At 53.6% G+C, this 26,821-nt stretch overlaps 12 protein-coding genes across 12 annotated transcripts; 8 read left to right on the top strand and 4 right to left on the bottom strand.

Annotated features, from left to right (window-relative positions):
* Positions 1–74: 74 nt before the first annotated feature.
* Positions 75–1,510, top strand: CCOS01_13373 (uncharacterized protein; the record flags this gene model as incomplete). Its single annotated transcript, XM_060461519.1, has 2 exons — positions 75–457; positions 547–1,510. The coding sequence occupies 2 exons, from the start codon at positions 75–77 to the stop codon at positions 1,508–1,510; spliced, it is 1,347 nt and encodes a 448-aa protein (XP_060307947.1).
* Positions 1,511–1,795: 285 nt separating this feature from the next.
* Positions 1,796–2,252, top strand: CCOS01_13372 (uncharacterized protein; the record flags this gene model as incomplete). Its single annotated transcript, XM_060461518.1, has 2 exons — positions 1,796–2,006; positions 2,218–2,252. 2 exons carry the CDS (start codon positions 1,796–1,798, stop codon positions 2,250–2,252), a joined length of 246 nt encoding a protein of 81 aa, XP_060307946.1.
* A 723-nt stretch (positions 2,253–2,975) lies between these two features.
* Positions 2,976–4,368, bottom strand: CCOS01_13371 (uncharacterized protein; the record flags this gene model as incomplete). The annotated part of the gene is made up of 5 exons (XM_060461517.1): positions 2,976–3,094; positions 3,133–3,368; positions 3,433–4,136; positions 4,195–4,245; positions 4,318–4,368. 5 exons carry the CDS (start codon positions 4,366–4,368, stop codon positions 2,976–2,978), a joined length of 1,161 nt encoding a protein of 386 aa, XP_060307945.1.
* Positions 4,369–4,899: 531 nt separating this feature from the next.
* On the top strand, positions 4,900–5,762 carry CCOS01_13370 (uncharacterized protein; the record flags this gene model as incomplete). Its single annotated transcript, XM_060461516.1, has 3 exons — positions 4,900–5,152; positions 5,205–5,416; positions 5,475–5,762. The coding sequence occupies 3 exons, from the start codon at positions 4,900–4,902 to the stop codon at positions 5,760–5,762; spliced, it is 753 nt and encodes a 250-aa protein (XP_060307944.1).
* A 224-nt stretch (positions 5,763–5,986) lies between these two features.
* On the bottom strand, positions 5,987–6,374 carry CCOS01_13369 (uncharacterized protein; the record flags this gene model as incomplete). Its single annotated transcript, XM_060461515.1, has 3 exons — positions 5,987–6,032; positions 6,098–6,222; positions 6,327–6,374. 3 exons carry the CDS (start codon positions 6,372–6,374, stop codon positions 5,987–5,989), a joined length of 219 nt encoding a protein of 72 aa, XP_060307943.1.
* Positions 6,375–6,422: 48 nt separating this feature from the next.
* On the top strand, positions 6,423–6,773 carry CCOS01_13368 (uncharacterized protein; the record flags this gene model as incomplete). Its single annotated transcript, XM_060461514.1, has 1 exon — positions 6,423–6,773. One exon carries the CDS (start codon positions 6,423–6,425, stop codon positions 6,771–6,773), a length of 351 nt encoding a protein of 116 aa, XP_060307942.1.
* Positions 6,774–6,902: 129 nt separating this feature from the next.
* Positions 6,903–7,821, top strand: CCOS01_13367 (uncharacterized protein; the record flags this gene model as incomplete). The annotated part of the gene is made up of 2 exons (XM_060461513.1): positions 6,903–7,084; positions 7,137–7,821. 2 exons carry the CDS (start codon positions 6,903–6,905, stop codon positions 7,819–7,821), a joined length of 867 nt encoding a protein of 288 aa, XP_060307941.1.
* Positions 7,822–8,017: 196 nt separating this feature from the next.
* CCOS01_13366 (AN1-like Zinc finger) lies at positions 8,018–8,953 on the bottom strand (the record flags this gene model as incomplete). Its single annotated transcript, XM_060461512.1, has 1 exon — positions 8,018–8,953. The coding sequence occupies one exon, from the start codon at positions 8,951–8,953 to the stop codon at positions 8,018–8,020; it is 936 nt and encodes a 311-aa protein (XP_060307940.1).
* Positions 8,954–9,666: 713 nt separating this feature from the next.
* Positions 9,667–12,867, top strand: CCOS01_13365 (Rad4 transglutaminase-like domain-containing protein; the record flags this gene model as incomplete). Its single annotated transcript, XM_060461511.1, has 1 exon — positions 9,667–12,867. The coding sequence occupies one exon, from the start codon at positions 9,667–9,669 to the stop codon at positions 12,865–12,867; it is 3,201 nt and encodes a 1,066-aa protein (XP_060307939.1).
* Positions 12,868–15,126: 2,259 nt separating this feature from the next.
* On the top strand, positions 15,127–17,847 carry CCOS01_13364 (ubiquitin-conjugating enzyme; the record flags this gene model as incomplete). Its single annotated transcript, XM_060461510.1, has 4 exons — positions 15,127–15,449; positions 15,565–16,015; positions 16,065–16,494; positions 16,571–17,847. 4 exons carry the CDS (start codon positions 15,127–15,129, stop codon positions 17,845–17,847), a joined length of 2,481 nt encoding a protein of 826 aa, XP_060307938.1.
* A 572-nt stretch (positions 17,848–18,419) lies between these two features.
* CCOS01_13363 (uncharacterized protein) lies at positions 18,420–19,148 on the bottom strand (the record flags this gene model as incomplete). The annotated part of the gene is made up of 2 exons (XM_060461509.1): positions 18,420–18,708; positions 19,033–19,148. The coding sequence occupies 2 exons, from the start codon at positions 19,146–19,148 to the stop codon at positions 18,420–18,422; spliced, it is 405 nt and encodes a 134-aa protein (XP_060307937.1).
* A 2,238-nt stretch (positions 19,149–21,386) lies between these two features.
* Positions 21,387–26,008, top strand: CCOS01_13362 (RhoGEF domain-containing protein; the record flags this gene model as incomplete). The annotated part of the gene is made up of 2 exons (XM_060461508.1): positions 21,387–23,646; positions 23,700–26,008. The coding sequence occupies 2 exons, from the start codon at positions 21,387–21,389 to the stop codon at positions 26,006–26,008; spliced, it is 4,569 nt and encodes a 1,522-aa protein (XP_060307936.1).
* Between the last annotated feature and the right edge of the window lie 813 nt (positions 26,009–26,821).

Raw genomic sequence — 26,821 nt, 5'->3', positions numbered from 1 at the left:
TCAATCTAAGCAGTTTGCTCAAGTTGCACTTTCACGGAGATGCGTCTGTATTCTACAAAACCTCAGGGCCGACGATGAACATTACCATCACCGTACCGCCGGGAACCGTCAACCATGGCGACCCAAGACTCATTTGTACGCCTCCCATCTGGACCGACTTTGTCATCTTTTACGCAACAAACTACTTCGTCCACGCCCTCACCCTCCCCAGCCGTCCCGGCGAATCCATCCTCGAGACCTGCTTCACCGTCCTGACGGCCCTCTTTCTACCCAGCACCGGCTCCCTGCGCGCCGCCCGCTGGCTCCTCTCCCACGCCGGCACGGTCAGGCGCGACGAGCTCAGTCGGGCTATCAGGGCCGGGGCGCTATGCATGGTCGTCGACGAGACGGAGAGGTCCAAGGTCTCGTGGATAGAAACGTCCTTGAGGCGGATGAACTTTGAGAGGGCGCGAAGCTGGTAAGTGTTGAACAGAATCCGCTTTAGAATATTGAAGCATTTCAAATCAATACGCATTTTCTTGTGACTAACTTTGTTCATGCTGAAAGGTACGATATCCCCACCCCCCAATGGTATCGCTCTCGCTTTCGCGGCGCTGGTCGGTGGGTGCACTCTTCCCGGACCATCCACGGGACCTGCGTCCTACCCAAGGGCTTCATCTTGGTCGAGGTGCCCGTAGGCACGCCGCTGATGCCGCCTCCCGGCTCGGGGGCCGCCCACCTCGACCGCTCCAACATCCAGCTGGGCAGCACGTACAACATCCCCAAGGCGTTGTTCGCCCTGGGCCAAGCCGCGTGGGGCGTGACGACCGTCTACCGCACGCAGGGCGACCAGCTCCAGCGGTATGGCTATGCCGCCTTCGGCGTGACTGTGGCGCCGTATGCGTTCATGTCTCTCGTCAATCTCATTGCGCTTCTTGTTACGCCAGAGTATAACTGTATCTACCTCGTCCATACCCCCGACCTCGACAAGGCGAAGAGGTTGGGGGGCAGGTTCTCCGGCATGGTTGCCAGCGTCGACCTCGACAGCATCAAGGAGCCGTTGCGGACCTTTTGGCCCTCTCAAGCGGCTCATGCGTCGTACTTTGCCGTCACGACGGTACTCCTCCTAATGCCGGCCATCCTCGTCGCGGGCGTGACTGGGTTCAGCCCCGGGCACAGCACTATCTACCAGCAAGTTTGGATTCTCGGTTGGCTCATCTTTGGCATCGTCATGGGTCCGGTCATCAGGATGCTCACTGTGTTTCCCTCTGAGATTCACGGCGTTTATAAGATTCGTGCGAACGACGCGATAGCGTATGCTCTTGACAGGGCGACGTTCATGCAGCGGGCGATAGACTGGCTGGTTGCAAAGTATTTCCGCATCATTGAGACGTCGTTCTATCTCTATGTCATCATTGGAGCAGCGATTTGCTTTACTCCTGCGATAGGGGGCATGGTTGTCGTTGGGCAGATGTTGCAGGAGTTCGGTGTGTGTAGACGGCTAGATACGACTGGACAAGGAGGTTTTTAGAGTACGTATTGATGGAGATAGTCCTTATTGATACGAATTGATACGAATACAATAGTTCCAGGCCTTGAGGCTTACATTCCAACTGGTTGTCGAGTTCGCCGACCCACAGTGGTCTTTTTATAACCGTCGCCCACCATCAGATTTGGCAATGAAAACGAAAAAAATCAAAAACATACAACACCAGGTATTCGCTGATCGTCACCGACTCAACTACTGATCTGGCCCTCATCGGCTTGTCTATGGGAGAGCGGACGGGATCCCGAATTTTCCGATGGGTGTGGTCGTATGTGCTTGTTCTGGAACAGAAAGTCCATGATATTGGTTATGGGTTTGCTCCTCGTGCGTCTATTATTCGTAACACTGACGCAAACAACTACGCCACCGACGACTCCCGCACTTGTTGAAGTTTCTCGAGGTTTACAGCATGAGCCTCCATACCCTTTGGGTCATTGGGCTAGGAGCTGGGATACGATACGATACGATACGTTCAAACAGGGTAAGCATATACTCTCTATTGGATAGTACCTACATGAAGAGAGGTATGTAGTTGATTGCGACAAGAAAATATTTCATGATAGAAAGGAGATTGATATTGTTCTATGACGTGACAACTGCCTCCCCTGACTTTTACATAGTTACTAAGGACATACTTATATAATCGATTTCAGTCTTCAATATCTCCCAATTTAGCTATGCTGACCGTCTACAGCGAGCCCTTTACACAAGGACGCCCGCCACGTGAAACGCTAAAACTGGCTTGTGTCGTCAAAGTGAGAAATCTTTAAGCCGTCTAATACACTGCGATCTTGTGTGAAGAAAACCTCGGGATAGAGCTGAGATTTAGTCCCTCACAACGACTCGATTGTGCCACCGTGTGAATATCATTTTTTTTTTTTGAAGCGTGCCCAGGAAGCACAAATCAGCTGTTACCTTTTTTATTGTCTTGCAGGCAGCTCAAATCCTATTTTATTCATAACATGGTGCGTCTGTTCAAGGGTAAACGTACAACGATGAGAAGAAGAGATCAGTCGTGCTGGCAGGCTCCCACGTGTGTGTAAACTACCAGCTCCCATATGGCTGTATTACTCAAGAAGCAGCGTGAGCAGGTTCAATACGTCTAGTTTTGAATACTCCCGAGAACCGAGGAATATTATGGTGCTTGGTTTAGGTTGAGGTTTCGCTGCGGTCACATCGACTTCCAAAGGCAGTCGTGGACATTCAGGATCTTCCCCATCTCCCAGCCTACTATCTTGCAGCCAACTGCCTCGTTTTTCGATTTGAAGACACTACGGGCCGAGCAAAGAATTGCCTTACGATGCTACATGGATTCCACCTTACTTTCTAGGCCCACTGTACACCCATGCTTTCGACAACTTCCTCACCCCATTGAAAGCAAGCGTGGTTATCAGGAAGACTTTTGATAGCCATACCCTCATGTCAGTCTTCATATGTATATCACTGTAGCTCAAAGCAACTCTGGGCTAGCAACTGAATGATCACCAGAAAGCTGGAGCCTCCACAACCTCTGTTCGGCACAGATAAATACCGTGTCATCTGGCCCGCGACAGAAGCTCATGACACCACCTACCAGAGAGGCCATGTTAGCATCCTTAGGAGCATACAGATTGAAATCTCAGATTCAGAGCGGTCAAACTTGCCTGGAACCAGAATTGCGCCAAGTAATGAACCGCCATTACTCCAAATCTCAATGCCGTCGCTACAGGCCGCCCACACATTGCCATTCTCGCACATGAGGTGCATGGGAGCACCTCTCCTAGCCAGGGCGAACAGCCGCCTATTCGCCAGGAAGACGGAACCACTTCGCTTCACAATATCAAAAGCGTAGATACTCCGCGGTCTAAAATACCTTAGTCAGAGCTGAAGGGGAATAAGACGAGGAAACAAGGAAACAAAGAACTCACTCAGTCAAGTCAAGACTCCCATCAACACGCACACCACCAGCATCCGCAACATACACCGTCTCAAACTCCTCGTCAATCGCAATCCCCGTCGGCCGCTTAAACCCATCCGCCATGGCCCTCACCTCACCCGTCTTCGGCTCGCACCGATACACCTGCGGCGGCAGCTGAGGACGCGCCCTAAAGTCCTGCTCGTGCCCGCAGCACGGGTCCGTGAACCAGATGCCGTTATCCAGCGGCGAGACGGCCGCGCTGTGCGGGGAGTTGAAGTCGTGGCCGTAGTAGCCGGACGCCACGCGCTGCGGGTGCCTACCCGCCTGCATCGTGAGCACGCCGCCCGTCTGCGAGGCCATGTTTCCTTGGGAACACCACACGGCGACGTCTTCTCCGACTAAGCAGCCGCCCGCCGGCATGGGCATGGTTGGAGGCGGGCGCATCTTGGCCCATTTTACGGCGAGCATGTCGTTGGTTTTGCTGGGCTCGACGTTGACCTTTGACATGAGGATCGTGGGGGGCCGCGTAGGGTCAGTTGCTGCGAGTGGGGCGGAGGTCGTCCATAGCTCTCTTCGGGAGGGGATGTATACGCATCCGCGGTGGAAAAAGGCGTTGGCTGAGGCGTCTAGGGAGGATAGGAGGAGGGCGTGAGTTGGGCTTGGGCCGATTATGGACGTAAGAGCGGGGTCGTATTGGATGATTGAGATGCCCGCCTGCAAAATATCTCTTTAGCAACTCAGGAAAGATTCTAACGCAATATGAGGTTCTCACCTTATTTGAGCTGGGGCGTGATGCTGGCGTCGGACTGAGACGATCGCCTATCTACTCGGCAGTGAGTATGTAGATCTGTGTAGATCGTTGACTCTCATTACGAGCCGTAAAGGATAGTCTTACCTCGAGTGGAGTCGCAACAGACTTGATATTCTTCTCTTCAATGGTTGTCATGATGAAGATGCTCTGTTTGCACACATATTCTCTTGGATGTTGTTTCAGGTGAGTTAGTTATCATTGACACTACTTGGCTGAGCTAAATTACTAACCCCTACGGCCCCAGTTGAACCGGGAAGCACGTTTGCAGCAAACACCTGAAAATCCCTACAATTTGCCTTCCCTCTCTTAGTAGTAGAATTCCGTTACTTTCAGCTGAGATATAAACCGCAAAAGGTTCGGATCAGTCCCCGCGTCTAATGATGGATCGGCCTGCCATGAGCTCCGGCACGGGGCATTGCCGTGACTGGGGCCGAAACGGGCTCGGACGATGTGGGTAGAGTTTACTGGCGCCGTATCGGGCTTACACAGTAGCATGCTCCGCCATCCCGGCGCCAACATCGGGTTTATGGCCATACGACTTACTAAGTCCGGTGATCGACTCGCAGCGAGCTTCGCCATAAAGCGCGGCGTGATGATATAAAAGCGATTGTAGAGTCTATTGGGAGGTTTCTGGTGCCAAGCATTTTGTATTTCAGTACAGTTACCATGGCTATCATTCTTGTCACTGGCGCGAACAGAGGAATCGGGTTTGGTATTGTTCAGGCGATCGCCGGTCGACTTAGCAACTTCACCATCCTCGTCGGATGTCGCACACAGGAGTCTGGCGAAAAAGCGATTCGCAAATTGAGAGACATTGGTATCAAAGAAGCTTTAGACGTACTCCCATTCGACATTGAGGATGACGGAAGCATTATCGCCGCTGCCACCATCGTTGAAGAGAAGTATGGTAAACTAGATGGTGAGTTACTACCTATCTTCTCATTGCGAATCCGGGCAGCTAATGATGGTAGTCCTGATCAACAACGCCGCCAGAGTCACCGTCTCGGAATCACTTAACCTCCACGATGTCCGGTCCGCGACCAACTCTGTGCTTGCAAACTGTGTCACTTCGAATCTCATAGTCACTCAAGCATTCCTCCCGCTTCTTCGCAAATCCGAATATCCTCGCGTCATCATGACCTCGAGTGCTCGAGGCAGCATGACAAGAACAGCAAATGGGGAGGTAAGCACACATCACTTTCCGCACTTTCGGTAGCAGACTTGTCTCACACAACACACAGCTTCCGCCAGCAGCCTCCATCAACTATTGCATGGCAAAAGCTGCGTTGAACATGCTGACCCTGCAATTCCACCTGGCCGAAGAACGAAGGTCGTCCGATGACAAAGTCGTCTTCTGGGCAACTAGCCCCGGGCACTGCAAGACGGCTTTCAACGGGTTTCGCGGCACCAAAGAACCGGTGGATGGAGCTGAAGTCTTTGTACGATTATTAGAGTCAGAAAAGGGCGTCATTGCCTCGGGAACGTTTTGGGAGTTTGAAGACGACGAGTTCAGATTGGTCCCCTGGTAATCCCTCCTATCAATTGGATCATCCGTCTTGCGTCCAGACCAATTGTTGCTGGATAAAGATCGTGAAAAGTTGCGTACTGATATCGACTTCCGAGTCACCCTCGCGGTACATGTCGTCGTCGCGTTTTTGCTGGTCAGAAAATGTCTTCATTCCCATCAACCAAGCCCTCTATGAATACACTAGGTCGCAAAGAGACCATTGACTTCGCCCGGAATATCGCCCGTCTAGTGTTTCGCCTTCTCGTCCTTGTCCGCGCTGTCCAAGAACTTCCTGTTACGTCTCCTCGTCAGCAAATGGGGAAGGGATTCCTGTCCGTCCAGGGGGAAATGACGCACTTGATGAAGTCGGCCTCGTCGGAGCTAGATGCGTTGATGGGGGGAGTGGCAGTAGCCTTGGGCTTGCTGCCGCTGAGGCCGTAGGAAGCGCCGCCGAAGAGGGTCGCGAGGACGCCCATGGCCAGCTGCGCGGAAAGAGAGGTTAGCCTTGGGATGATGCTCGGGGGCCGGGTTCGGGAGTTGCAGGGAGCAGCGGAGGCAGAGAGGCGCGCTCGGGATAGCGACATACGTAGTGGGAGCCAATCTGGCGGCCGGCGATAGTGTACATCTGAACCATTTTGTCGGTATTAGGGGGTTTGCGAGCCTTCGGGGGTGAATTGGTTCGATGGGGTGGAGGCAATTGGAGATGGATGAGATTCGTCGTGGATGTCGATACTCGGAGCTCGAAATTCGTTCGGAAGCTGGAGAATCTAATGCCTGGATTGTCAGGCCCTCAATTTCGGCTCTGAGCCTCTGGCCAGTATCGGGAGAGCGGGGATTTCCAGCCACCGACATGTACCTCCGTATCGCTGCTGCGCCACAGACGGATAAGTTTATGCAAGTGCACTCGGTGGCTGAAGCTCCCGATGCACCTTTCTTAACCAAGCAGCAGCCGACGTCACAACCGACATCAGAAGATTCATGCCGCGGGCGTTTCCGGCGCGCGCTGGCGCAGGGCGACTACATTACCCTTTAGGCTCCCCTCCCCCAGCACTGCCGCCATCCATGCACACATAAAGCTGCCAGCCTCCGAAAAGCGAACCCGGGTGGTAATAGTTCAGATTCAGACGAAGTAATCCGTACATCAACACCAAAAGCACACAACATGTGGGGAAGAAGCCAGGACAAGACACCGGAACAACCGAAAGAGTCGCCAAAGGAAGATGGCGCCAAGACGTTCGACCCCAACAAGCTGCCGGCACGTGAGAAGCTGCCAGCGGCGCTGCAAAAAATAGTTGACAAGTCAGACAGAGAGGATAACTTCTTCGACGAGCTGGTGGACGGGTAGTGAGTGCCGACCGTTGCGACTGAACTAGAGTGCTGAGTTGACTTGCGACAGTGCGCCCGAGTCCACCGAATCCAACGTCCGTTATGCCGCCTACGTGACACGAATCCGCACCATCATGATGTCCGCCCATCGATACGTCGCCTACACCTCTGATATTGGCGAATCCTTCCGGCCCGTCGCGCATCCCGGTCTCGTCCGCACCGCCTACGGAATCTCGTGGCTCTACATCCTCGGCGATGTCAGTTACGAAGGCTACAAGGCGTACTGGGCTAACCAGCGCGTCCTCAACCCGCACCTCCAGCTTACGGCACGGCAAGCAAAGATCACGGGACTGCCGGATGCCGTGTCAGATGCGACGCACCCCAGCGAAGTGGTTCCGGGTGGCAAGGTCGCGCCGCTGGACGATTACAGGACAGTCATGATCCAGCGAGGTATCTTCCAGAGCATTGCCAGCATGGGTCTTCCGGCTTTCACCATCCACAGCGTCGTGAGGTATTCTGGCCGAGCTCTCAAGAACGCAAAGAACCCGAAGATAAGGACCTGGGGCCCCATTGGTCTCGGCCTCGCTGTCGTACCCTTCTTGCCTAGCCTTTTCGACGAGCCGGTCGAGAACGCCGTGGAGTGGATCTTCCACAAGGGCTTCGAGTCGTACGGTGGTAAGGAGTTCGTTGGCAACGCACCAGCCACCGGTCGTGAAGACCTATTGGCGAAGAGACCAAAGGAAAAGGAACTGTAGGCGTGGCGTTTAAGGATGATTTGGATCACAACTCAATCGGATTTGGCTCGGCGCATGAAGGAAATCTCCAATTCACGGAACATGGCATAAAGGGAAGCGATTGGCACGGCCCTTGATTTGGCGGCGTGTGGTGTGTAATTGAGGGTATATACGGAAAATGCCACTATGAACATATTCATCAAGTCATCATCATTCGCTAAACCTCCATGAGATCAGGCGGCGGCCCAACACCGCGGAGCAGTACGACAGTATTGCCGCTGACAAGCGAAGCTCCAACCTTTTCGTTAAACTCTAGAAGCCGTCCTCCCTCCACGTGAAACACCCGTAGTTTGTCTTGCTCATTCGATGATCGGTTGTTGAGGTTCTCCACCTGTAACCGTTTCGCGGCTTCGTCCAGCACCCTTCCCACCACCCAGTCCTTGGAGAAGAAGAACTCTCCCTTGGGGAACTTTGCTTTTGCGGTTGCGGCTTCTGCTTCGACGTATAGGTAGACTCTCTTCTCTTGCGCGAGCTTATCGTCGCCCTTTGCCGTCTTCTTAAGATTGTTCACAGCGATCAGGCGCGCAGATGCGGATGTGGGTTTCGGTTTCGGGAGGGCCCTGCCAGCTTGTTCCTTCTTTGCAGATCCCCAAGCCTTTAACTTGTCGAATGCGCTCTTCGTCCTCGCCGCAACGTCGATCTGCGACCCCGGCCGCGCGCCTAGCGGAACGAGGTTCTTGCAGTCGTGGTCCTCTTTCAGGCGGTGCTTGAGGCAGTAGTCGCGATTGCAGCCCGGGCAGTGGACGCCAGTCACTAGCGAGGTGCCGATGGTGGTCTTGCAGGTCGGTGATGCGCAGGGCTTCTGGGTGACTGTATCGCGCAGTTGGCGGCCTTGGCCGTAGGAGGGTTTCGCAAGCTCCGCCTTTCGCCGGCGTTCGGCCCAGGCGCCGGCGTTGGCGCACTTGTGTGTAGTTTCGGACCGGTGGTCGAGGCAAAATGTGTGTTTGCAGCTTTGGCAGAAGAAGGGGAGGAAGTCGAGCTGGTTACAGTATTCGTATTCGCAGTGTTTGCCGACGAGGGTCTCGTCGAAGCCGTCTTTGGATTCGTCCATCTTGACGTAGCTCGTCTCTTCGGGGGTGGATGAGGATGCCATTGCGATGACGTTTTTGGCTTCTTTGTCTATTTATCTATAATATTGAACAGTCTTCGGAGATTTGTTGAGCTTGCGTAGACCTCAAGGTGGGCGCAGTGGGTGGCACGAGGCTGAGAGTGGCAGTTTCGGAGATGGCGATGTCGGGTTGATGAGAAATAGCGGCGGAAGGGTCTGGAAGGCGCCAGTTGGCGGGTTTCGCTCAGTTAAGTTGACTCAATCCACGGGTCGCTGTCAGCGGGGCAACCGCTGGGAGTTGGCGCCAAGTACAGCGTGTGCGTGGCCACTTGCAGCCTGAAAGGGTAAGATCCATAATGGGCCACGGCTCACTAACCAAAGTCGCAATTTTACTATGATGTGAGCTAGTTTGGCATGCTGGATCACAAAGTCAATAAAGCTTCCGCAGTATGCCGAGGGAAGTCAAACGTCTCTGTGGATATTGGTCATCCAAACTGCTCTCCTTGAGAGACATGGAAATAACGGCGAAGAGCCGGAGCTAATGGAGGGGCGACCCAGGCGATCCCCGGATGTGACCCAGTATTTAATCGGATCCGATCTAGCGGGTCCCCGGACCCCTAAAGTGGGTCACGTACCTGCGCGTTTCTCGCGAATCAATGACGTTGTTAACGGTCCTGTCGCATCTCCCCTGCAAAGCTTCTCAGAGCTTGCGCTTCCGAACTACGACCATGTTTCTTTCCTGACACCAACGCGACATAATGCCTCCTTATGTACCGCGAAAGCGGTTGCGCGAGGAGTCGCCGGTCAAGCAGACCCCAAAACGCCAACAGGTAGCGAAAGGGCAAGGAAAGACTCCCGCCAGCTCCGGCCGCAGAAAGCCGACGTTGTACGACGATTTAGATGCTACCACCACGTCTGAGTCATCCAAGGTCGGCCGCGCTGCGCTTGATACCATCAGCGACAGTGACGAGACCAGTTCCTTGAGCGATTTATCTGACGGCGATTTCGAGGATGTGCCTCTTGCAAACGGTCACAAGGTGGAGGAAGTGTCTGAAGATGACGATAACGACGACATCGAGTTTGAGGATGTTCCTGCCCCGAGAGCCACCTTGGCAGTAGCGCCGACTACTTCTAAAGACCTGCAGCTCACCCTTGACGCCGGGCTTGGTACCGCGATGACTGATCCCTACGGCGATAAGAAGGGACCTACGAAGCGTGAAAAGAAAGTTCGCAATTTGACGCACTGCATTCACGTCCAGTACCTTCTGTGGCACAATGCCATTAGGAACTCATGGATATCCGACCAGGAAGTCCAGGCGATCATGATGTCTCATGTTCCGCCTCGTTTGTGGGAAGAAGTAGAGCGATGGAGAAGGACCAGCGGTTTAGTCACCAAGCCAAAGCAGACACCGACGAAGGTGGCCAAACCAGCGAAGAAGACCAGAGGAAAGGCCAAAGGAAAGAAGACCGAAAACGACGACTCTCGGGATTGGGGCGCTGCCGCTGAAAGGCTGGAGGCAGGTGCTGTCGACATGAGCCACGGCGATCCACTGTTCAGACTTATGAGGGCTCTCGCGGCGTGGTGGAGACAACGCTTCCGCGTCACGGCACCCGGGATCCGAAAGTGGGGATACATGCCGCCTGAACGACTTGGTCGGTTACGAAAAGCCTGGGAGAAGGAAGGGAAAGATGACGAAAAGTTTGGAGAGCGGATTAATGGACTTGAAGGTTTTCGAAAATGCGCTCAGGACTGCACAGGAAGCCGAGATGTGGGATCGCAACTTTTCACCGCGCTTTTAAGGGCCTTGGGGTTGCAGGCACGGATGGTCGCGAATCTCCAGCCAGTTGGCTTCGGCTGGACGAAGTTGGAGGAGGCAGATCCTGAGACGGAACAGACTGCAACTTCGGCACCAAAAAGCAGTGACGAAGCGAGTGAGGCAGCAGATGGCACACGCGGTAAAGCGAAAAGGGGGGCGAAGACGACGACTAAGAATATTCCGGTGAAGAAGACATCGAAGCAGGCACCAAAAACAACCTCTGGACGAAAAATTGGAGCGAGACAAGCCAGTAGCAAGAACGCCGTCATTGAGATAGATGACTCGGATGATGAGCTTGGCTTGGAGCATCCGGATAGCGATGACGCGTCGGTCGTAGAGTTGGCAGTGACCCCACGAAAGTCAGCCCCGAGGTCGAAAAAGTTTGACAAGGACTTGGAATTTCCACATTATTGGACGGAAGTGCTTTCGCCGGTGACGAAGAAATATCTGCCAGCGGATCCAATCGTCAAGAACATTGTCGGTACTAATCGAGAACTGGTAGAGTCTCTGGAGCCGCGTGGAGGAAAGGCAGAGAAAGCGAAACAAGTCATGGCATATGTTGTTGGATTCTCTCCGGATGGCACAGCCAAGGACGTAACGGTTCGTTATTTGCGAAAGCAACTGTGGCCAGGTCGTACAAAAGGGGCGAGAATGCCACTGGAAAAGGTACCGATTTACAACAGGCACGGGAAGGTAAAACGATACGACCAATTCGACTGGTTCAAGTCAGCTACGAAGGGCTATGTCAAGGGCAGTCAAAAGCATCCGCTCACCGAGGAGGACGACGTTGAGGACTCGACAGATCTTAAACCCGCCCAACCGGAGAAGAAAGAGGTCAAGGAAGGTAGCGAAACTATGGCGTACTACAAGCAGTCTAAAGAGTTCTGTCTCGAGCGTCACATGAAGCGCGAGGAGGCCCTGCTACCTGCAGCAAAGCCAGTCAAGACTTTCCTCCACAAGGGGAAGGGCGGAGAATTCTCTCCAGAACCGGTCTACTCGAGGAAGGACGTGGTCAACGTCAAGAGCGCAGAGACATGGCACAAGCAAGGCAGGGCACCCAAATCTGGCGAGATGCCCCTGAAGAGGGTGCCATATCGCGCGGCTACGACCAACAGGAGACGAGAGATCGCCGAGGCCGAGGCTGCGAGCGGCGAAAAGGTTCTTCAAGGATTGTACAGCTTTGAGCAAACGGACTGGATTATTCCGCCGCCTATAAAAGATGGAGTCATCCCGAAGAACAATTACGGGTATTTCTGCGTGCTCATTGAATGGATTCAAATGCTAACACCTCCCAGTAACATCGATCTCTTTGCCGAGCACATGTGTCCCGAAGGCGCCGCACACGTCCCGTTCCGAGGAGCCGTCAAGGTCTGTAAGAGGCTCGGGATCGACTACGCCGAAGCCGTTGTGGGCTTTGATTTTGGCAATCGAATGGCCGTCCCAGTCATTCAAGGTGTTGTCATAGCCGAGGAGTATCACGACCAGGTTATGGAAGAAATTCGCAAGGACGAGGCAGAGAGAGCGCGCAAAGAGGACGAGAAGCGCCGCAAAGCAGCGCTGAGTATGTGGAGCAAGTTCTTGAAAGGTCTCAGGATCGTGGAGCGTATTCGCCAGGACTATGGTCATGTCGACGACAGTGTTCCTGTTTTCCAGAAACACGGGGCGGCCAAGGCTGCCAAAGATGCTCACGCCGAAGAAGAAGGAGACAAGAACCAGGTGGACGCCGAAGCTATGCAGATGAGAGAAGAAGAGATGGCAGGCGGCTTCTTCCCCGAAGGGCACGACGAAGAAGAGGTTGAACAACCCAAGAGGTTCACCTCTGGCTTCTTCCCAGTGGTGGATGAGAACGACGAAGATGAAGACATGGATGACGCCCTGCAAGTGGATCACGGCCATGATCAGAAACCGCATGCTGGGAACGGCTCGGATGGCGCGGAAGACGCGGAAAATGCAGAGGATGAGATGGAAGGCTCACCCGAACCCGAGCCTCTTCCTGCACCAGTGAAAGCCAAACCGAAGCCCAGGAAGAAGGCAGTGGCGAGACGATCATCTAGGCGCCGGCGAAGGCCCGTATCTGAGAGTGAAGATGAAGATGAGGACGACGATGACGACTTTGTGGCCTCGGACGATGATTACGAGTAGTGCATCTGCATCTAGGCTCGAAGGAGATCATGCAAGACGGGAAACCGCTTGAGGATTTTCATCACTGTGCGTCGGGATTTGAGAGTCGTGGACAAAACTGGGCAGCTGGCAGGCGGCTGTAGCACAGTAGGTGTGCCACCATCCTTATTCGTCGCAAGATGCATAGATGGGGGCATTATTAGCTATCGCCACCAATGGAGGACTATTCCTTCTTCAGCTCGTATGCCGAGATGCGCTGGCCCGACTGGAAGGGTTTGATTCTGCGACTCTGCTAGTGTATGTACGGTCAAGTCAAGAGCACCTGATCACTGTGAGAAGTGGACATTGCATCCAATAGAAGAGAAGGTGTCAGCGTGTGAAGTAACTGCATTCACAGCCTGATACATCATGAAATCAGAAGAGGAATCGGCAATGGTCTGTATTTGATAGAAGATACCATAGTACGAATGTGAAACCTTCCGCATCCCAAGAAGCATATGGTCATCGACCATCGTCGTCTATCCGTCTGTCCACTCAAGGTACTCATTGATACGAGCGGTCGCCATGTCAGTGACAGTAAGTGAGACAAGAGGCACCCAATGACACCTTCGGCATGGGAATGCGCACCCGTTCGAGCCATCTCCCAGGACCTCCCCTGCTGAAGATTTGCGCTAAGGAGAGGCCGGGGGTGCTGTCCAACTTCCCGGGGCCATCTGACGATCCACCGATCGGTTTAAGTCAGGTCCAGATGATTTTCCTAACGTCACCTCATGCTCCCCTTTCACCTTTGACCGACAATGCGAATCGCGACTTCGTGGGCGCCAAGTTGCGTGTCGCCGTTTTATCGAAGCCTTATAACTCAGCGGCAGGGCTAGAACGGAAAAATTTAGAAAATACCATTAGGTGAGGTGAGACAGACAGCGAAAGAAGCGCGGCAAGGCGAAGCGCACCGGGAGCGAGGGGTAAAATCGTCCGGTCAGACGGGGTCAGGCGATTCCCAGGCTGTCGAACGACGGTGAGGATTTTTTTTCTTTCTAGTAGACAGATGAGAAGGCGAAGGCCGGACGACTGCGAGGCTCCGGTTTACTCTTTCCTTCGATATTAGAGCATCCTAGAGGTGAATTTTGTTTACTTATTTTCATAAGCCACATGCACAAAGGTGTTTGGCGAGAACGTTCGCCTCTGGAAGGCAAAAACGGAAGAGGGGTCAAATAGAAGAAAGACGAGAGAGAAGTAAGCAAAAGAAAAAGAAGAAGGAAAAAAACACCTTTTCGAACCAAACGGGTCCTCGGGAAGGCGCAAGGCACGACGGTTCTGGTCTTGCCCGTACCTGCCTATCGTCAAGGACGTCAAGGACGGCATCTCACCACCCACCTCGAGCCGCTACCGCCTCTCTCTCTCTCACCTTCAACCCTCCCGTCTTTTACCCTTCTACCTCCCACTTCCCACTTCCCGTCCCATTGCTCGGCGCAATCTCATATTTTCACCACCTCACCTCCTACGGCGAATATCGATTTTCTTCCGAACATCGAGTCTCGGTCGGATCATCACCGTTAGATCACACCTCCTTCGTTTCGCGTCAAGGAGGCAAATCCAAGACGAAAAGGTCCGCAGTGGCATCTCCTGTCCGCAGGTAAGTAGGCTGCACTTTGTTGTCAATTTTCTCCTCCTTCTCATTTCGAGGCTTGGTGGCGCTTCCATTTTGTGGTATTCTTCGCGAATAGCCTCTTTGGTTGCTCATTTACCCTGAACCTTCCTTCCTACTTGGCCCACTCCTTCCCATACACTCCCGGGGACTCATTCACAAGCTTTATGGGCGGACGCACCGAGGAATTTCGCAGGCAAGGTGTGAGTGGCTCCCGATATTCAATGCAAGTGTGTTGGGCTCATTTCTCGCTTCCCTCTATTACCCTTCATGCGCCTCCATCGGCGAGCTCACGTTTACCAACAAGATTCCTGTTCATTCGGCTATGCTGTACTCATTTCTCTACAATGAACCTGTTGGGCTGGTTTTTGGTCCAATTTCAACGCTACTTTTCTAGCTTGCCTATCATGTTTGCCTTGCTGAGTAAATGGTGTCAAAGTGGAAAGATTGCTGATCATGAAAAGCGTAGTCGACTTCGAAGAGTCCAGGCACATCAACCAATCGCTCGCGCCTCAAACGACATTGTTGCCCGAAGGAGTTCTAGATTTCTGCCAAGGGTCGCGCAACACGTCAAAACTGTTCTCGCCCATGGACTTGTGATACATCATCGGTTGAAAGAGCCTCCTAGCGCAGCAATGGAGCAAGTCTACCACGACAAACGCGCCTGTGCGGCTACAGTTCTCAGCGTCTTCCCAGACATATGCCTTCAGTACCTGGAGGACACAGCCGCCAAGGTCAACCATAACGCCGATCAGACTATCGACACCATTTTGGGTTCCACCGAGAAAGGCGGATCGTACCCCAAAGCATCCCGCCGCCAGAAGAGTCTTAAGCGGAAGCGTGAAGGATCGGCTGAAGATGATGAGGAAGATGAAGATGTTGAGAAGGAAAACATCCTCCGCCTCTATGCTCACCCTGGCCGAGAGCGTGAAACGAGAAAGCACTACATCTCCAGGTCGTAAGTCTAGTTCATTCCTTTCCTTAGCCCAGCTTCCACGGTGAAGGCCATCAAAGTTGGCCACTACCTTGTTGCTATATGCTCATTATACAGATGAGACTGACACTGGACGTAGGGAGGAGATTCTGAAGCATGATTTCCCTCAAGTTATCCAGAAGTGCGTCATGAAGATCTTTTACGACAATGCCTGCAAACTGCTGCCTACGTACCTTGCCGTCGACAAAGCTCTTGAGGATCTGAAGAACGGTGTCCAAGAAGGTCTCCCTTACGGCTTTGCGCTCAAGAAGAGACCAACCCCACCATCGGATCGTATATTCGCGGGTCAGAAAATGGCTGAACTTCTCGAAACGGCGACTCACGAAGAAAAGAGAGTTTTGGATGAACTGGTGGCCGCCCGGCGAGTGCTGATAGTTACCCGTAACAGGCTCGATGCAGCTAGATTCGAGGCTGCCAGAGAAGCTGCCAACTTTGAGATAGCAAAGGCGACTGGCAGTTTTACGGACTGTGGCTGCTGTTATAGCGAGTTCGCTCTCAATCGCATGGTCCGTTGCGAGAATGGGAACCATGTAAGCTTATGACGCTCCATTCTTTCAGACTTTTGCTAACCCTTTCAAGTTCTTCTGTCTCGAATGTGCACGCCGCAACGCTGAAACAGTGGTTGGCCTCTCAAAGTATGAGATTACCTGCATGTCCATAGATGGATGCGATTCTGGTTTCGCTCACAAAGAACGCTCCAAGTTCATCAATGACCAACTTAGTCAAGCCCTGGATCGCATCGAATCCGAGGCTAATCTCCGCATGGCTGGCATTGACGGCCTGGAGACCTGTCCTTTCTGCCCTTATGCCGCAGAGTATCCACCGGTCGATATCAACAAGGAGTTCAAGTGCGAGAATCCCGACTGCCAGGTGGTCAGCTGCCGGCTTTGCAGAGAAGAGACTCATATACCCAGAACATGTGACGAAGCTGCTGGAGACAGCGCAGAAGGTGCTCGGCGTCAAATTGAGGAGGCCATGTCCAGTGCGCTCATCCGCAAGTGCAACAAGTGTGAGTATCCTTGCTTCTTTGGCGACTGAACCAAGACAATTGATTAGATTGCACATGATACTGACATCCAACCCAGGTGGCATGGCGTTTGTCAAAGAATCAGGGTGCAACAAGATGACCTGTACAAAGCGTGGATGTAGGAACGTCCAGTGCTACGTTTGTTCCAAGTCATGCGACTACGCCCACTTTGACGACCAGGCAAGAGGTGGACAGAAAGGCAATTGTCCCCTGTTTGACGATGTCAACACACGCCACAATGAGGAAGTGCAACAGGCCGAGGCAAAAGCCCGTCAAGATATTCTCGAGCGACACCCCTCGATGAAGGCAAAGGAAGACCTTCTCAAAGTCAACTCGGGAAAACTGGCATCGGCGGTCTCCAAGAACCCCCCAGCACTGCGAGCTGCCTACGGACAACAGCTTCCACCGCAAAATCCTCAGGCCCAGATTGTCCCACCCGGGATGAATCGAGTTGTTGGCATGCCTCCCGCAAACGCGGTCGGGCCTTTTCAACCTCAGCCGATGATGCCACAGCCACAGGCTCATGCGATGGTTCCGCCGGCAAATGTTGCTGCTGGAGTCGCGAATCAGCAGTTGCAAAGGGGTCCGGTACAGGCTCAATACCCTCAGGGCCATAATCCCAACCCGATGCTCGATCAGCAGCACCGCCCAATCATTGGAGCCGCTTTCCCAAATGCGCAACATCCCAGATTTCCCTACTTGCAACCATTCCCAGTACCACCGCCGCCAGCGGTTCAACAAGGTCGGCCAGCGGTGTTTCATAATCCTAACCCGCCTCGCGTGCTTTACCAGCCCGCAGCCCAAGCAGTGCCGATGATTGCGCCTCACCCGCCGATAATCGCTCCTCAGCCTGTGAATCAGGTAGTGCAGGCCATCGCGCCACCCGGCCAGGCCAGACTCAATAATCCTAACTACTTGGGTTTTGAAGAGGGATGGGGTCCAGAGTACGGAGAGCCTAGAGAGTTGAAGAGGCACAAGTTTTGCGATAAGAATGCACAGCGGCTTCCCGACATCCTGGCGAGACAGAACATTGATGAGAAGGCCGGGGAGCAACCGCAACGACCTGAAGAGCCCGCGCAACAGGCCAGCGCCAAAATGACTGCAGCTCAATTTTTAGCCCACCCCAATTGCGGACTTGCAGAGTTTGTGGCCGGCAAAACGAATCGAGATGGGTCCCAAGTTCAGCATCCGGCACCCGTGAGTCGAGCAGCCCAACGGGCTATAGACGCAGGTCACGAATTTCAACGACAGCTTGCTCTTCACCGTGCTTTTTACCGTGGCGGGGCGAATGGTATTCCCGGAGGAAGCAGAGATCATCCTATCAAGATGGACTGATTGCCGTCTTCCGGGGTTCTTCCTATTTCTGCTCGTACACAATTTTCTTTACACGACGATGAAGCGATGGGAAGTTAGCATTGTTGGGTGGTCATTACCACATCACATGAACGAGGAAGCGTGGTTTTGTTTGGTTCGTGGAAGGCAGGATACGAGTTTGTTATCTTGCGTTTTCCTTTTCCTATTACTTTGTTTACTTTTCAGGCGGCTTTCATCAGGGTGATTACCGGATGACAATTAGCACAGCGTTGGAGGGTATCTCCATCTCATTACTCTAGCATTGATCGAGGCACTCATATGGGAGGGGGAGGGTGGAAGCGAGTGCCATACCAGCATGGTATACATTATTTGAGATACCATCAATGAAGTCTCCCGTTGATGAAAATGGGGGTTTTTTTCGTGAAGCAGATACATGGAATGTGAAACGTGGGTGTGTGAACTATGGAGCATCCCACGCTCCAGGTACTTAAAAAGCAGAGAGTTTACCCAGTCTTGTGTTAATCGTAAAGGAATTGGTCAGTGAGGTATACGATGTGCGCGTGTAAATGTAAGTGTGTGTATGTCCAGGATTTTCACCGCCCCCGACCAAATTTCTCGTGCCATTTCCCCTTGCTTCCAGTGTTTTTGAGATTTGATATCGTCTGCGGCTCGGTCTGGGCGACGAGCTCGATGGTTTCGTGGATGGTGGCGATGGCGGCTAGGCCGGTGACGGGGATACTGTCGTCCGAGGAATCTGGCGAGGGCGCGGTGGAGTGAGGGGCGAGGAGGATGAGAGAGTTTGACGTGTTTTTCTGGAGGAGTTTGTAGGTTTTGTCTGGGGTTTTTAGGAGGGCTGTTGTTGGGGTTGAGGTGAGGGTTATGCTGTTGTGTGTTAGTGAGTGAGTAAGTGAGTGAGTGAGTAAGTGAGTGAGTGAGTAAGTGAGTGAGTGAGTAAGTGAGTGAGTGAGTAAGTGAGTGAGATAGCCAGTAAATGAGTGATGAGAGAGTGAGAGAGGTGACGTGGATTGTAGATGAGGGGATGGATATAAGGGAATGGTTATACGATGAAGGTAAGTGAGACATGGAGAAGGGAAGTGTGGTTTAAGTAAGGTGAGGTGAAGTGAGATGTCGTGTTGAGGCTCAAGGTGGACTGAGGCACGGCCGGGGGGTTGAGTGATGGACGGAGGGTGAAGTGGGTTGACTTACACCGGAGCATCTTCGGCAGTGAGCAGGGCTTCTAGGTCGGGGGGCAGCTCCATGAGCTTGTAGCCTCTGGCGTCTGGGGCATGGGTCAAGGGGATACCGGGGTCTTGGGTAGACATGTTTTTTGAGTATCGAGGTATGATGCTTCTATGGGAAATACGACGTTGTTGATGGAGTGAGATGTGAAAGCCCGGTGAAACTTTGATATGAGGATGTGAGGTCGAATCAGCAGTCGCGTAATCGGTGCGGGGTGGGAAAAGAGTCGTCTTTTGGAGATTTTGGGACGGAGAGCCGATCAGATTGGACGGAATGCGACGGGATTCATGGGAGGAAGGAGGAGGGGTTCATGGGGAGCTTCTGCCATTGGCTGCATCGACTTTGGCAGGGGATCTGGTGGGGCTGGGAGATCGAAAGATGCATGATTGGGCAGAATCGAGTATCCGAGCTTTTTCGATACCTACGTGTACGTACCATGGGCCCGAGTGCCTTGTTTTAGTGCGGCTGTTGCTGGTCCGGCAAGGTTACGGGTGGGGAACCTGAGTGCACCTTTTGACGGCTCTGAGTGGACGCGTCGTGGGCGATGGGCGGGGCGCGTTGGATCTGTTTATGTTGACGTTTCGAGACCACTTTTTTTCTGGTGGAAAGCGAGAGAGGGGAGGAGCGATGCGATGCTGAAAGTCCGAACCTGCCTGCACCTGCATCTTGCTGTTTGTGAGCATCCAGTCACAGAAGCAATTGATGAAAAATTCTCTATCACGGACTTGCGGTAAGATGCATTTTGGAACATTCAAGATGTAGATAGACAGTAGAAGTAAGTACCATAGGCATCTTAATTAAAGTCAGCCAATAGATCCAGGTGGTCGGCATAGCACGCGACTCCCAGTCAATAGTGGGTGTTTATTCCGTCGTCTAGGACTCTTTTCTTTTTTGACTTTTTAGTCCGGATATTATATGGTTTGTTGATGTACTGTTGTTGTCCATAGAGATCTTGGAATTATCAGTGTATTCTCTCATCGACAAGGTAAAGAGTCTAGCCCGAGTCCAGGACTGAGGCGTTCGTCGCTTAATTCCCTCCCCTTGTCTGGCGTTTTCGTCATCCTCCCTCTCCCGCTCTCTCGCCCCCCGTCACATTTCTAACCCTCTTTGTTCTCGTCCACTTACTTGCATCTGCATGGGAGTGTCGGTGAAGAGGCACAGAGGGAAGCCAGCCCAAGAAAACCTAGTCAGGAAGAGAAAAAAAAAAGGACACAACCACTAGGAAGCTGACGGAGGACAAGAGGCTGGTTTTCTTGTTTCACTGCGTCTTTGGCCTGCTTCAGAGGTTGAGGGTCAACAAAGGGTTCAACAAAGTTGCCAGAGAGGGCAGCCAGATTGAACCAGGATCTCATCGTTGTGGTCCTGCTGTTTAATCATTGATGGGGCCTTCTTCCTGACCCCAACCAGGACCCCTCTGCCTTACGGTATTACACTCCATCAACCTTGGATTGGGCTTCACCTCTCTTGCTTGCAGCTCCATCGCAATCACAACAAACAACAACACACACATCATACAGCGCCCCACGGACTACAGACCGCCCAGCCCAGCCCGGTTCATTCAGGCCTTAACCTCCATACTACGGATACACTGCTACCTTACGAAGTACCTTACCTTACTTGACATTGCCTACTTTACCTATCTGACGGATCCCCACCACTGCTGTCGCTGTCGCTGTCGCTGTATACCTGGGGCTCTGTTGCTGCTGCCGTTGCTGAGGTCCCCCGTTGCTGCCCGCTGCTTTCTCCAAGTCCCAAGGTCAACCAAACCCACGGACTCGACTCGACCCCGGCTGCGCTCAACGCCAGCCAACTCACACCGACACCGACAGCACCACCACCACTCCCACCACACGATAGGTAATTATCGCTGCGCTTGCAATCTTCATCTATCCAACTTTGGTCGCGCTAGCCAGCCTGGCAATTTGCCAACTTTTTTCCTCACGCTCTTTTACCCCCTGATTCTTTTTTTCTTCCCTTGGCCGGCACGTCGAAAGCCTTATTTCCATTTTGTCGACAGTCGCATCGCGAACGCCCGGTGCTACCCTTGGCCTTCAGTCATCGACTCGACCGCCACTCGACTCGGCTCGACCACCACCACATTGCGCCTGACGCGGTCGACACACACGCACACACACTACACGCACACACACCACAGGACACCGAAACCGATACACTCGTTTGCCGACTTCCTACACCCCTTACGGCTCTTAACTTTCCTTTGCCTTGCGTGTTTCGGTCAGCGCCCAGTCAGCAATGACCTTGGCCCATTAAACGAGCCCACGCGACCGACCGACCGATCGACCGCATCGCCAGCCCCGACAATGGTTCGTGTCACCGAGGAGCTGGCTCTGTCCGCAGAGCAGCTCACTCTATACCATGCCTCCGACCCCCTCCTCGGACACCTGCCTGTCCTCATCTTCCACGGCGCCTCTACTACTGCCAACTACACCCTCAACAGCTCCCGCGTCCAGATCCACGTCTACAGCCCCGCCGGCTATCAGTCGTTCCCGCGCCTGACCATCCAACCCAACTCGCCCTTCTACGCCGTCGTCAACCACCTGCCGCGCGAATGGCAGGGCGACGAGATCTACCGAGGCCTCGCCTTTGGCCTGTACAAGTACTTCCAGGAGCTGCCCGAGGTCGTCAAGAACCACCTCAAGAACACATACCCGACCACAAGGGGGCGCCGCCCGGGGAGTGGGCCGGCCCTCTTTGGCGAGCAGCACGCTGCTGACCTCGCCAAGAACATGATCAAGAGCGAAAACACCGTCGAAGTTCTCGAGACGTTACAGACCGCCCTGCAGACCCAACACCTGAGCAACGTGGACGTCGACTTTGTCCTGCCTCCCGGCTCCATTGTGCCGCTGCAACCCGAAGATCTCGACGACGCGCCCGAGGATGACGACGAGTTCCTGGACCCAACTCTACGGCAATATGGAGGATACACATCACTGGTGAAGCTGCTCGGCGAGCCTCTCTTCCTACCCACCTCCAGATTACGGCGGGCGCCTTCTAAGCCGACATCGCTGAATCGCAGCAAGTCCTTCTCCAAGGATCAAAAGGTGGATCTGAGAATGAAGCTCGGGGAGCTGGTCGACACGGAGGAGAGATACGTGCTGAAGCTGAATGAGCTGGTGAAGCACATCGCCGACGACTTTAGACAATCTGCGAAACAGCGTGACCCGAGCAGCCTGAGCCCCTCCGAAGAAGAGCTCGAGAAGCTTTTCCCACGGTCGGCGGATAGGATATTACAGGTCAACTCTGCCTTCATGGAGGAGCTGCGCAAGATTATGGACGACACCGAGGAGGAGGCTGTCAGGGATATGGAGGTGACGACGGTTGCACTGACGGGATCCAGGCTGGGGTCGCCATCCAAGATGAAGGATCCCACAGGCGCACTGGCGATCGCGAGGGTATTCCTCGAGTGGTTCCCAAAGTTCACAGACTGCTACCAGGAGTACATTCGCGCCAGCCAGCATTTCCCCACGCTTCTCAACTCGTTCCTGGACCAGCAGTCGAGCTTCCGTCAACGGGTTCTGCAGACGGGCGAGCAGACTGTTCGCTCAATTCTCATCGAACCCGTTCAGCGTCTTCCCCGATACAGTCTGCTCATCGACCAGATTGTGAGCTGTCTTCCCATGACACATCCCGCGCTGCAATCGATGCTCAAAGCCCGCGACATCATTACAAACATCTGCTCCATGGATGAGCCTATCCCAGATAAGCCACAAGTGACGAACCGCCTGCGCAACATGGTTGAAAGTTGGCCCCTTGACCTCGAGCCCCAAGGAAGACTCATCCTCGCAGCCGACTTTGTGGAGCTCCCCGCACCCTACCGTGTGCTTGATCCCCCGGAGGCGGCGGAGCGCGCCGGTATTTTCGTCTTGTTTTCAGATTGCCTGGTCATTTTGAAGAAGCTAGGCCCGAAGCCAATGATTGGCAAGGACCTGTTGCGCGAAATCGACAAGCCTTCAGCAGCGGGTCTTCTCTTGTCCATGACGAATGCCGCCGGTGGCCAGCCGACCTACGAGCTTGCATTCACAGGCTGGCATAATCTGGCAGACGTGCGCTTCACTGAATCGACAGATGGCAAGCTTATTTGGATGACTTCAACCCAGGAGATGAAGGGAGCGCATGCAGGAGAGTGGGTGACGGGCACCGCTGTCACGTCGCGGTGCTTCTTGCTGGAGGAGACCTTTACGAGAGCGTCAAAGTGGACGGAAGACATTGTAAAGGCCCGTGTGGAGGGTCGGTTCTCGGAAAAGGAGCGCGAGGACCCTTCGTGGACCCTTCGTTCTATCAGAATGTCGGATAATAACCTCGGGTTTTTCGCTGCCGTCTTCCAGGAGGGCGCCGACCAGCTCATTGATGGCCGGAGGGAGCCTGCACCCATTCGCATCGTCATTGACCACGAAAAGGGCACCAAGGGTGCGCCGATTGGACATTACGGCGTTGAAATCACGGTCAACGTCAACAGCGGCGACCTGAAGAAAGTGAAGATGGTGACTGCTGGCTTGAACGGCAAACAGTTCACAGACGATGTAGCGCTGGACGACTTCTTGCCGACGCTTACACGACGGAGTAAGATGATTCATATCTGCCAGATAGAAGCGAAACGCTAACGTGAAGCACAGTCATTCAATTACTGGGCACGCAGTTCAGCGTGTCAAATATGCGACTCGCACCCGCGTTGGTATCATACTACACCAAGATTCTCAAAGGCCTGCCGCTCATGACGAGGGCAGAGAAGACGAGGTCGTTCCTTGCTTCTTCCCCAGTGAAGGGACTCTTCTCCAGCATCTGGGGTGGCTCAACCAACACTGAAGCACATAGCCCGCCTAAGCACAGCAGAACGCCCGTGACGAATGTGTTCCCTCCACCAATTTCACGAGCAAATAGTGAAGCAGGGTCCATCTACGGCTCGGCCAGGGGCAAAGACGGGATCAAAATGGGCGGCGACGACCGCCCCGAGAACCCCCTCGTACGGCTCGAGCAGACCTTTACAGGATACGTCGCCAGTCTCCAGGCCCGCAAAGGTAGTATCATCGGGCGGATGCTGCTGAACCGATCCCTTGCCGACGAACTCCTGGTCAATGATCTCTACAACCGGCTGATTGAGAGTCCGTTTGATCTCGACGCCTCGTCCGAGTGTAGCGCGGATGTGATATTTGTTGCCTTTGAGAAGTTCATTCGCATCGCTTGGGGCGAGCAGATGGGTCCAATTATGACGAAGCAGACCTTGGATACATTGCTGGAGCGTATGAACCGACAAGTACCAGGAAACTTTGCCGACTTTGTCAACTTCATCTTCAAGGAGATGGCGCCACAAAACCAAAGGGCGTTCACGGCTCTGATCAAGTTGCTTGCCGACTTGCTTGATGGCTGTGGCAATGATGGCGACAGAGGCATCCTGACGGTTTCGTTTGCAGAACTTCTCGTTTCGGATGGTACAGCGCAAGCCTACATCAACCTGCTGGACCGTCTTGTCGAAGACTGCGATAGAATCTTTGACGATGCCGGGTTCGGCGTCAACCTGACTGTTCAACAAGCCTTCGAGTCTATGAACTCTCGTAGCGGCAAGTCGCATTCGGGATCGCTGACTTCAAATACGTCTTCAATCAGACGCAAATTCGGGTTCGACACTTTGCTGCGGCAGAACAGCAAGAACGACTCGGAGCGGCCATCCGTTTGGCGCACGCTCAGTAAACATGGTCGGCACCCTGCCTCTGCAGATGCAGCCTCGAGTTCTAGTCTATCCAAGATGACATCGTCACGGGCAAGGTCAATCGACTCGGGGACACAACCGGGGCCTAACAAGCTGAGAAGACCCGGCTCAAGAGACAGACCACCGATTGCTGGTGCTTTTGACGAGCTTCCCAGACCGAGCAGCTCGCAACGGCCTGACATGCGCCTGGAGACGATCGGTGAGCCCGACGTCGAGTCAACGCCTCCTGTCAAGTCATCAAAGAAGAAGCGGCGTAGCTCTCTATCTGATCTGCGAAGCCTTATGGAGGCGGCGACGATCACGGACCCCAGGGAGAAGATTGAGGAAGCGATGATGCCGTTGCGCATCAACAAGCAGACTTCAGAAAAGTTCAACTCGACGCCCCGGATACCCTCGCCATCTAGGATACCGATAAGCCCGACATCCCAGAGCCTGCGGTCTCCTCGCATGATCTCGCCGCGCCAAAAGGAGAACCCCATGTCGCCTGAAGCGTTGTTCTCGTCACCGCCAGCGCCCCCCGATCGCGAAAATACTCCCAGCCGTACACCAAAGGGACATGCTAGAGGCCTGTCCACTTCCAATATCCCAACACTCAGACCGACTCGCCCGATAGGCCCAGTCTCTCAATCGACCGACTCAATCCCCAGACCATCTACGAGTCCTGGCAAGCCACCGGGAAGCGGCAAGCTCCGCCTACAGTCGCCACAGAAGCTCCGAGAGCGGCTGCAGACGGAGAAGAAGGCGGTTGAGGATGTCGACGCATCACTTCAGTCGGAGCTGTCTAAGATTGCCGAAGAGATGTCACGAGTCAACTCTGGTCTCGGTGGACGCACCAACACGCTGGACCTGCGCAAGCTGACAGCTTCGGTCAAGACGCTCGAGGAACGGATACCGACGATGATGTCGGAGCTGACGGACCGACAGACGGCGATCCAACGCGACATGGAGAGCACGCTGAGAGCATCCGAGACAAAAGTCAAGAGCATTGATCAGCTGTACAGAGAATCGACGGCCGAGAACGAGCTCATGTACGAAAAGTTCAACAGCGAGTTGGGCAAGATTGTCAAGGCGCTCAAGGGCAAGGGCCGAGAAGACAAGGAAGAGCTCATCCGAAGCCTACGTGAACACAGCGAGGAGACGGCGAGGGTGAAGAAGGAGAACGCGCGGCTGAAGAGGGAGATTGTCAGTCTGCGGACGGTCATGAAGGGTGCCGACTGAAGAAACATCTGACCGAGATCAAGATTGGTGTCAGAATTGCGATGCGGTACTTGACGGTACAGAGAGAGAACGAGAAAAGAGTGTGTGTATAAGACTGGACAGGGGGCTTGCGGCGTTCATTTTCTTGCGGATTAGTTGCGTTGCGAGCGAGTCCTTGGTTTTCTTTAACAGGTACGGGGTGTACCATTACTACAACTTGCTTACTGGTTTAATTCACTGGTATATGCAAAAAAAGAGGCCCGGCATTCGAGACCAAGCCTGAGAAACGGGTTTGATGCGGACCTCTATTTTTCTTTTTTCCTTTGCCCGTCTAGTTGCGTCTGAGCAGGCAGGTGGGCATCAGGCAGACAAGGCAAGATGGACGGGGTAGACTACGGACAGTTTAGGGACGGGGATGGGGATTGAATGGAACGGGATGGAATAGGGACACTGGACTCTTGGGCTTTTTGGCGGATGGGTTGGATGGGATTGAATGAAGGAACGGAATGTGGGATGTGGTATGTTCTTTTTTTCTGGTTGGTGTGTGGAGGGGAATAGGGGTCTGCGGCGGTCTAGATGTTGTAGGTATTGAGAGAAGACTGAGAGAAGTGTGAGTGAGTGCGTGTCCCGGATCGACTGGGTTGAATCGAAAGCATCAAGATCACAAACTTGTGAGCATTACGTGAGGAGTGTGAGGAGTGAGGAGTGAGGGGGTGGAAATGTGAGAAGTGACGCCCTCTTGGCAAGTAGAGGGGGAGATGATGATTCTTGGCAAAATCTAATGCTGTGAAGCCCAAGCTTAGGGTGGAATCGTCCTTTGGGCTGAGAGGATGG

This window comes from Colletotrichum costaricense, assembly GCF_030867565.1.
Source record: "Colletotrichum costaricense strain IMI 309622 chromosome Unknown Scaffold_17.1, whole genome shotgun sequence".
NCBI classification, from domain to species: domain Eukaryota; kingdom Fungi; phylum Ascomycota; class Sordariomycetes; order Glomerellales; family Glomerellaceae; genus Colletotrichum; species Colletotrichum costaricense.
This window is presented reverse-complemented; position numbering and strand designations above follow the sequence as displayed.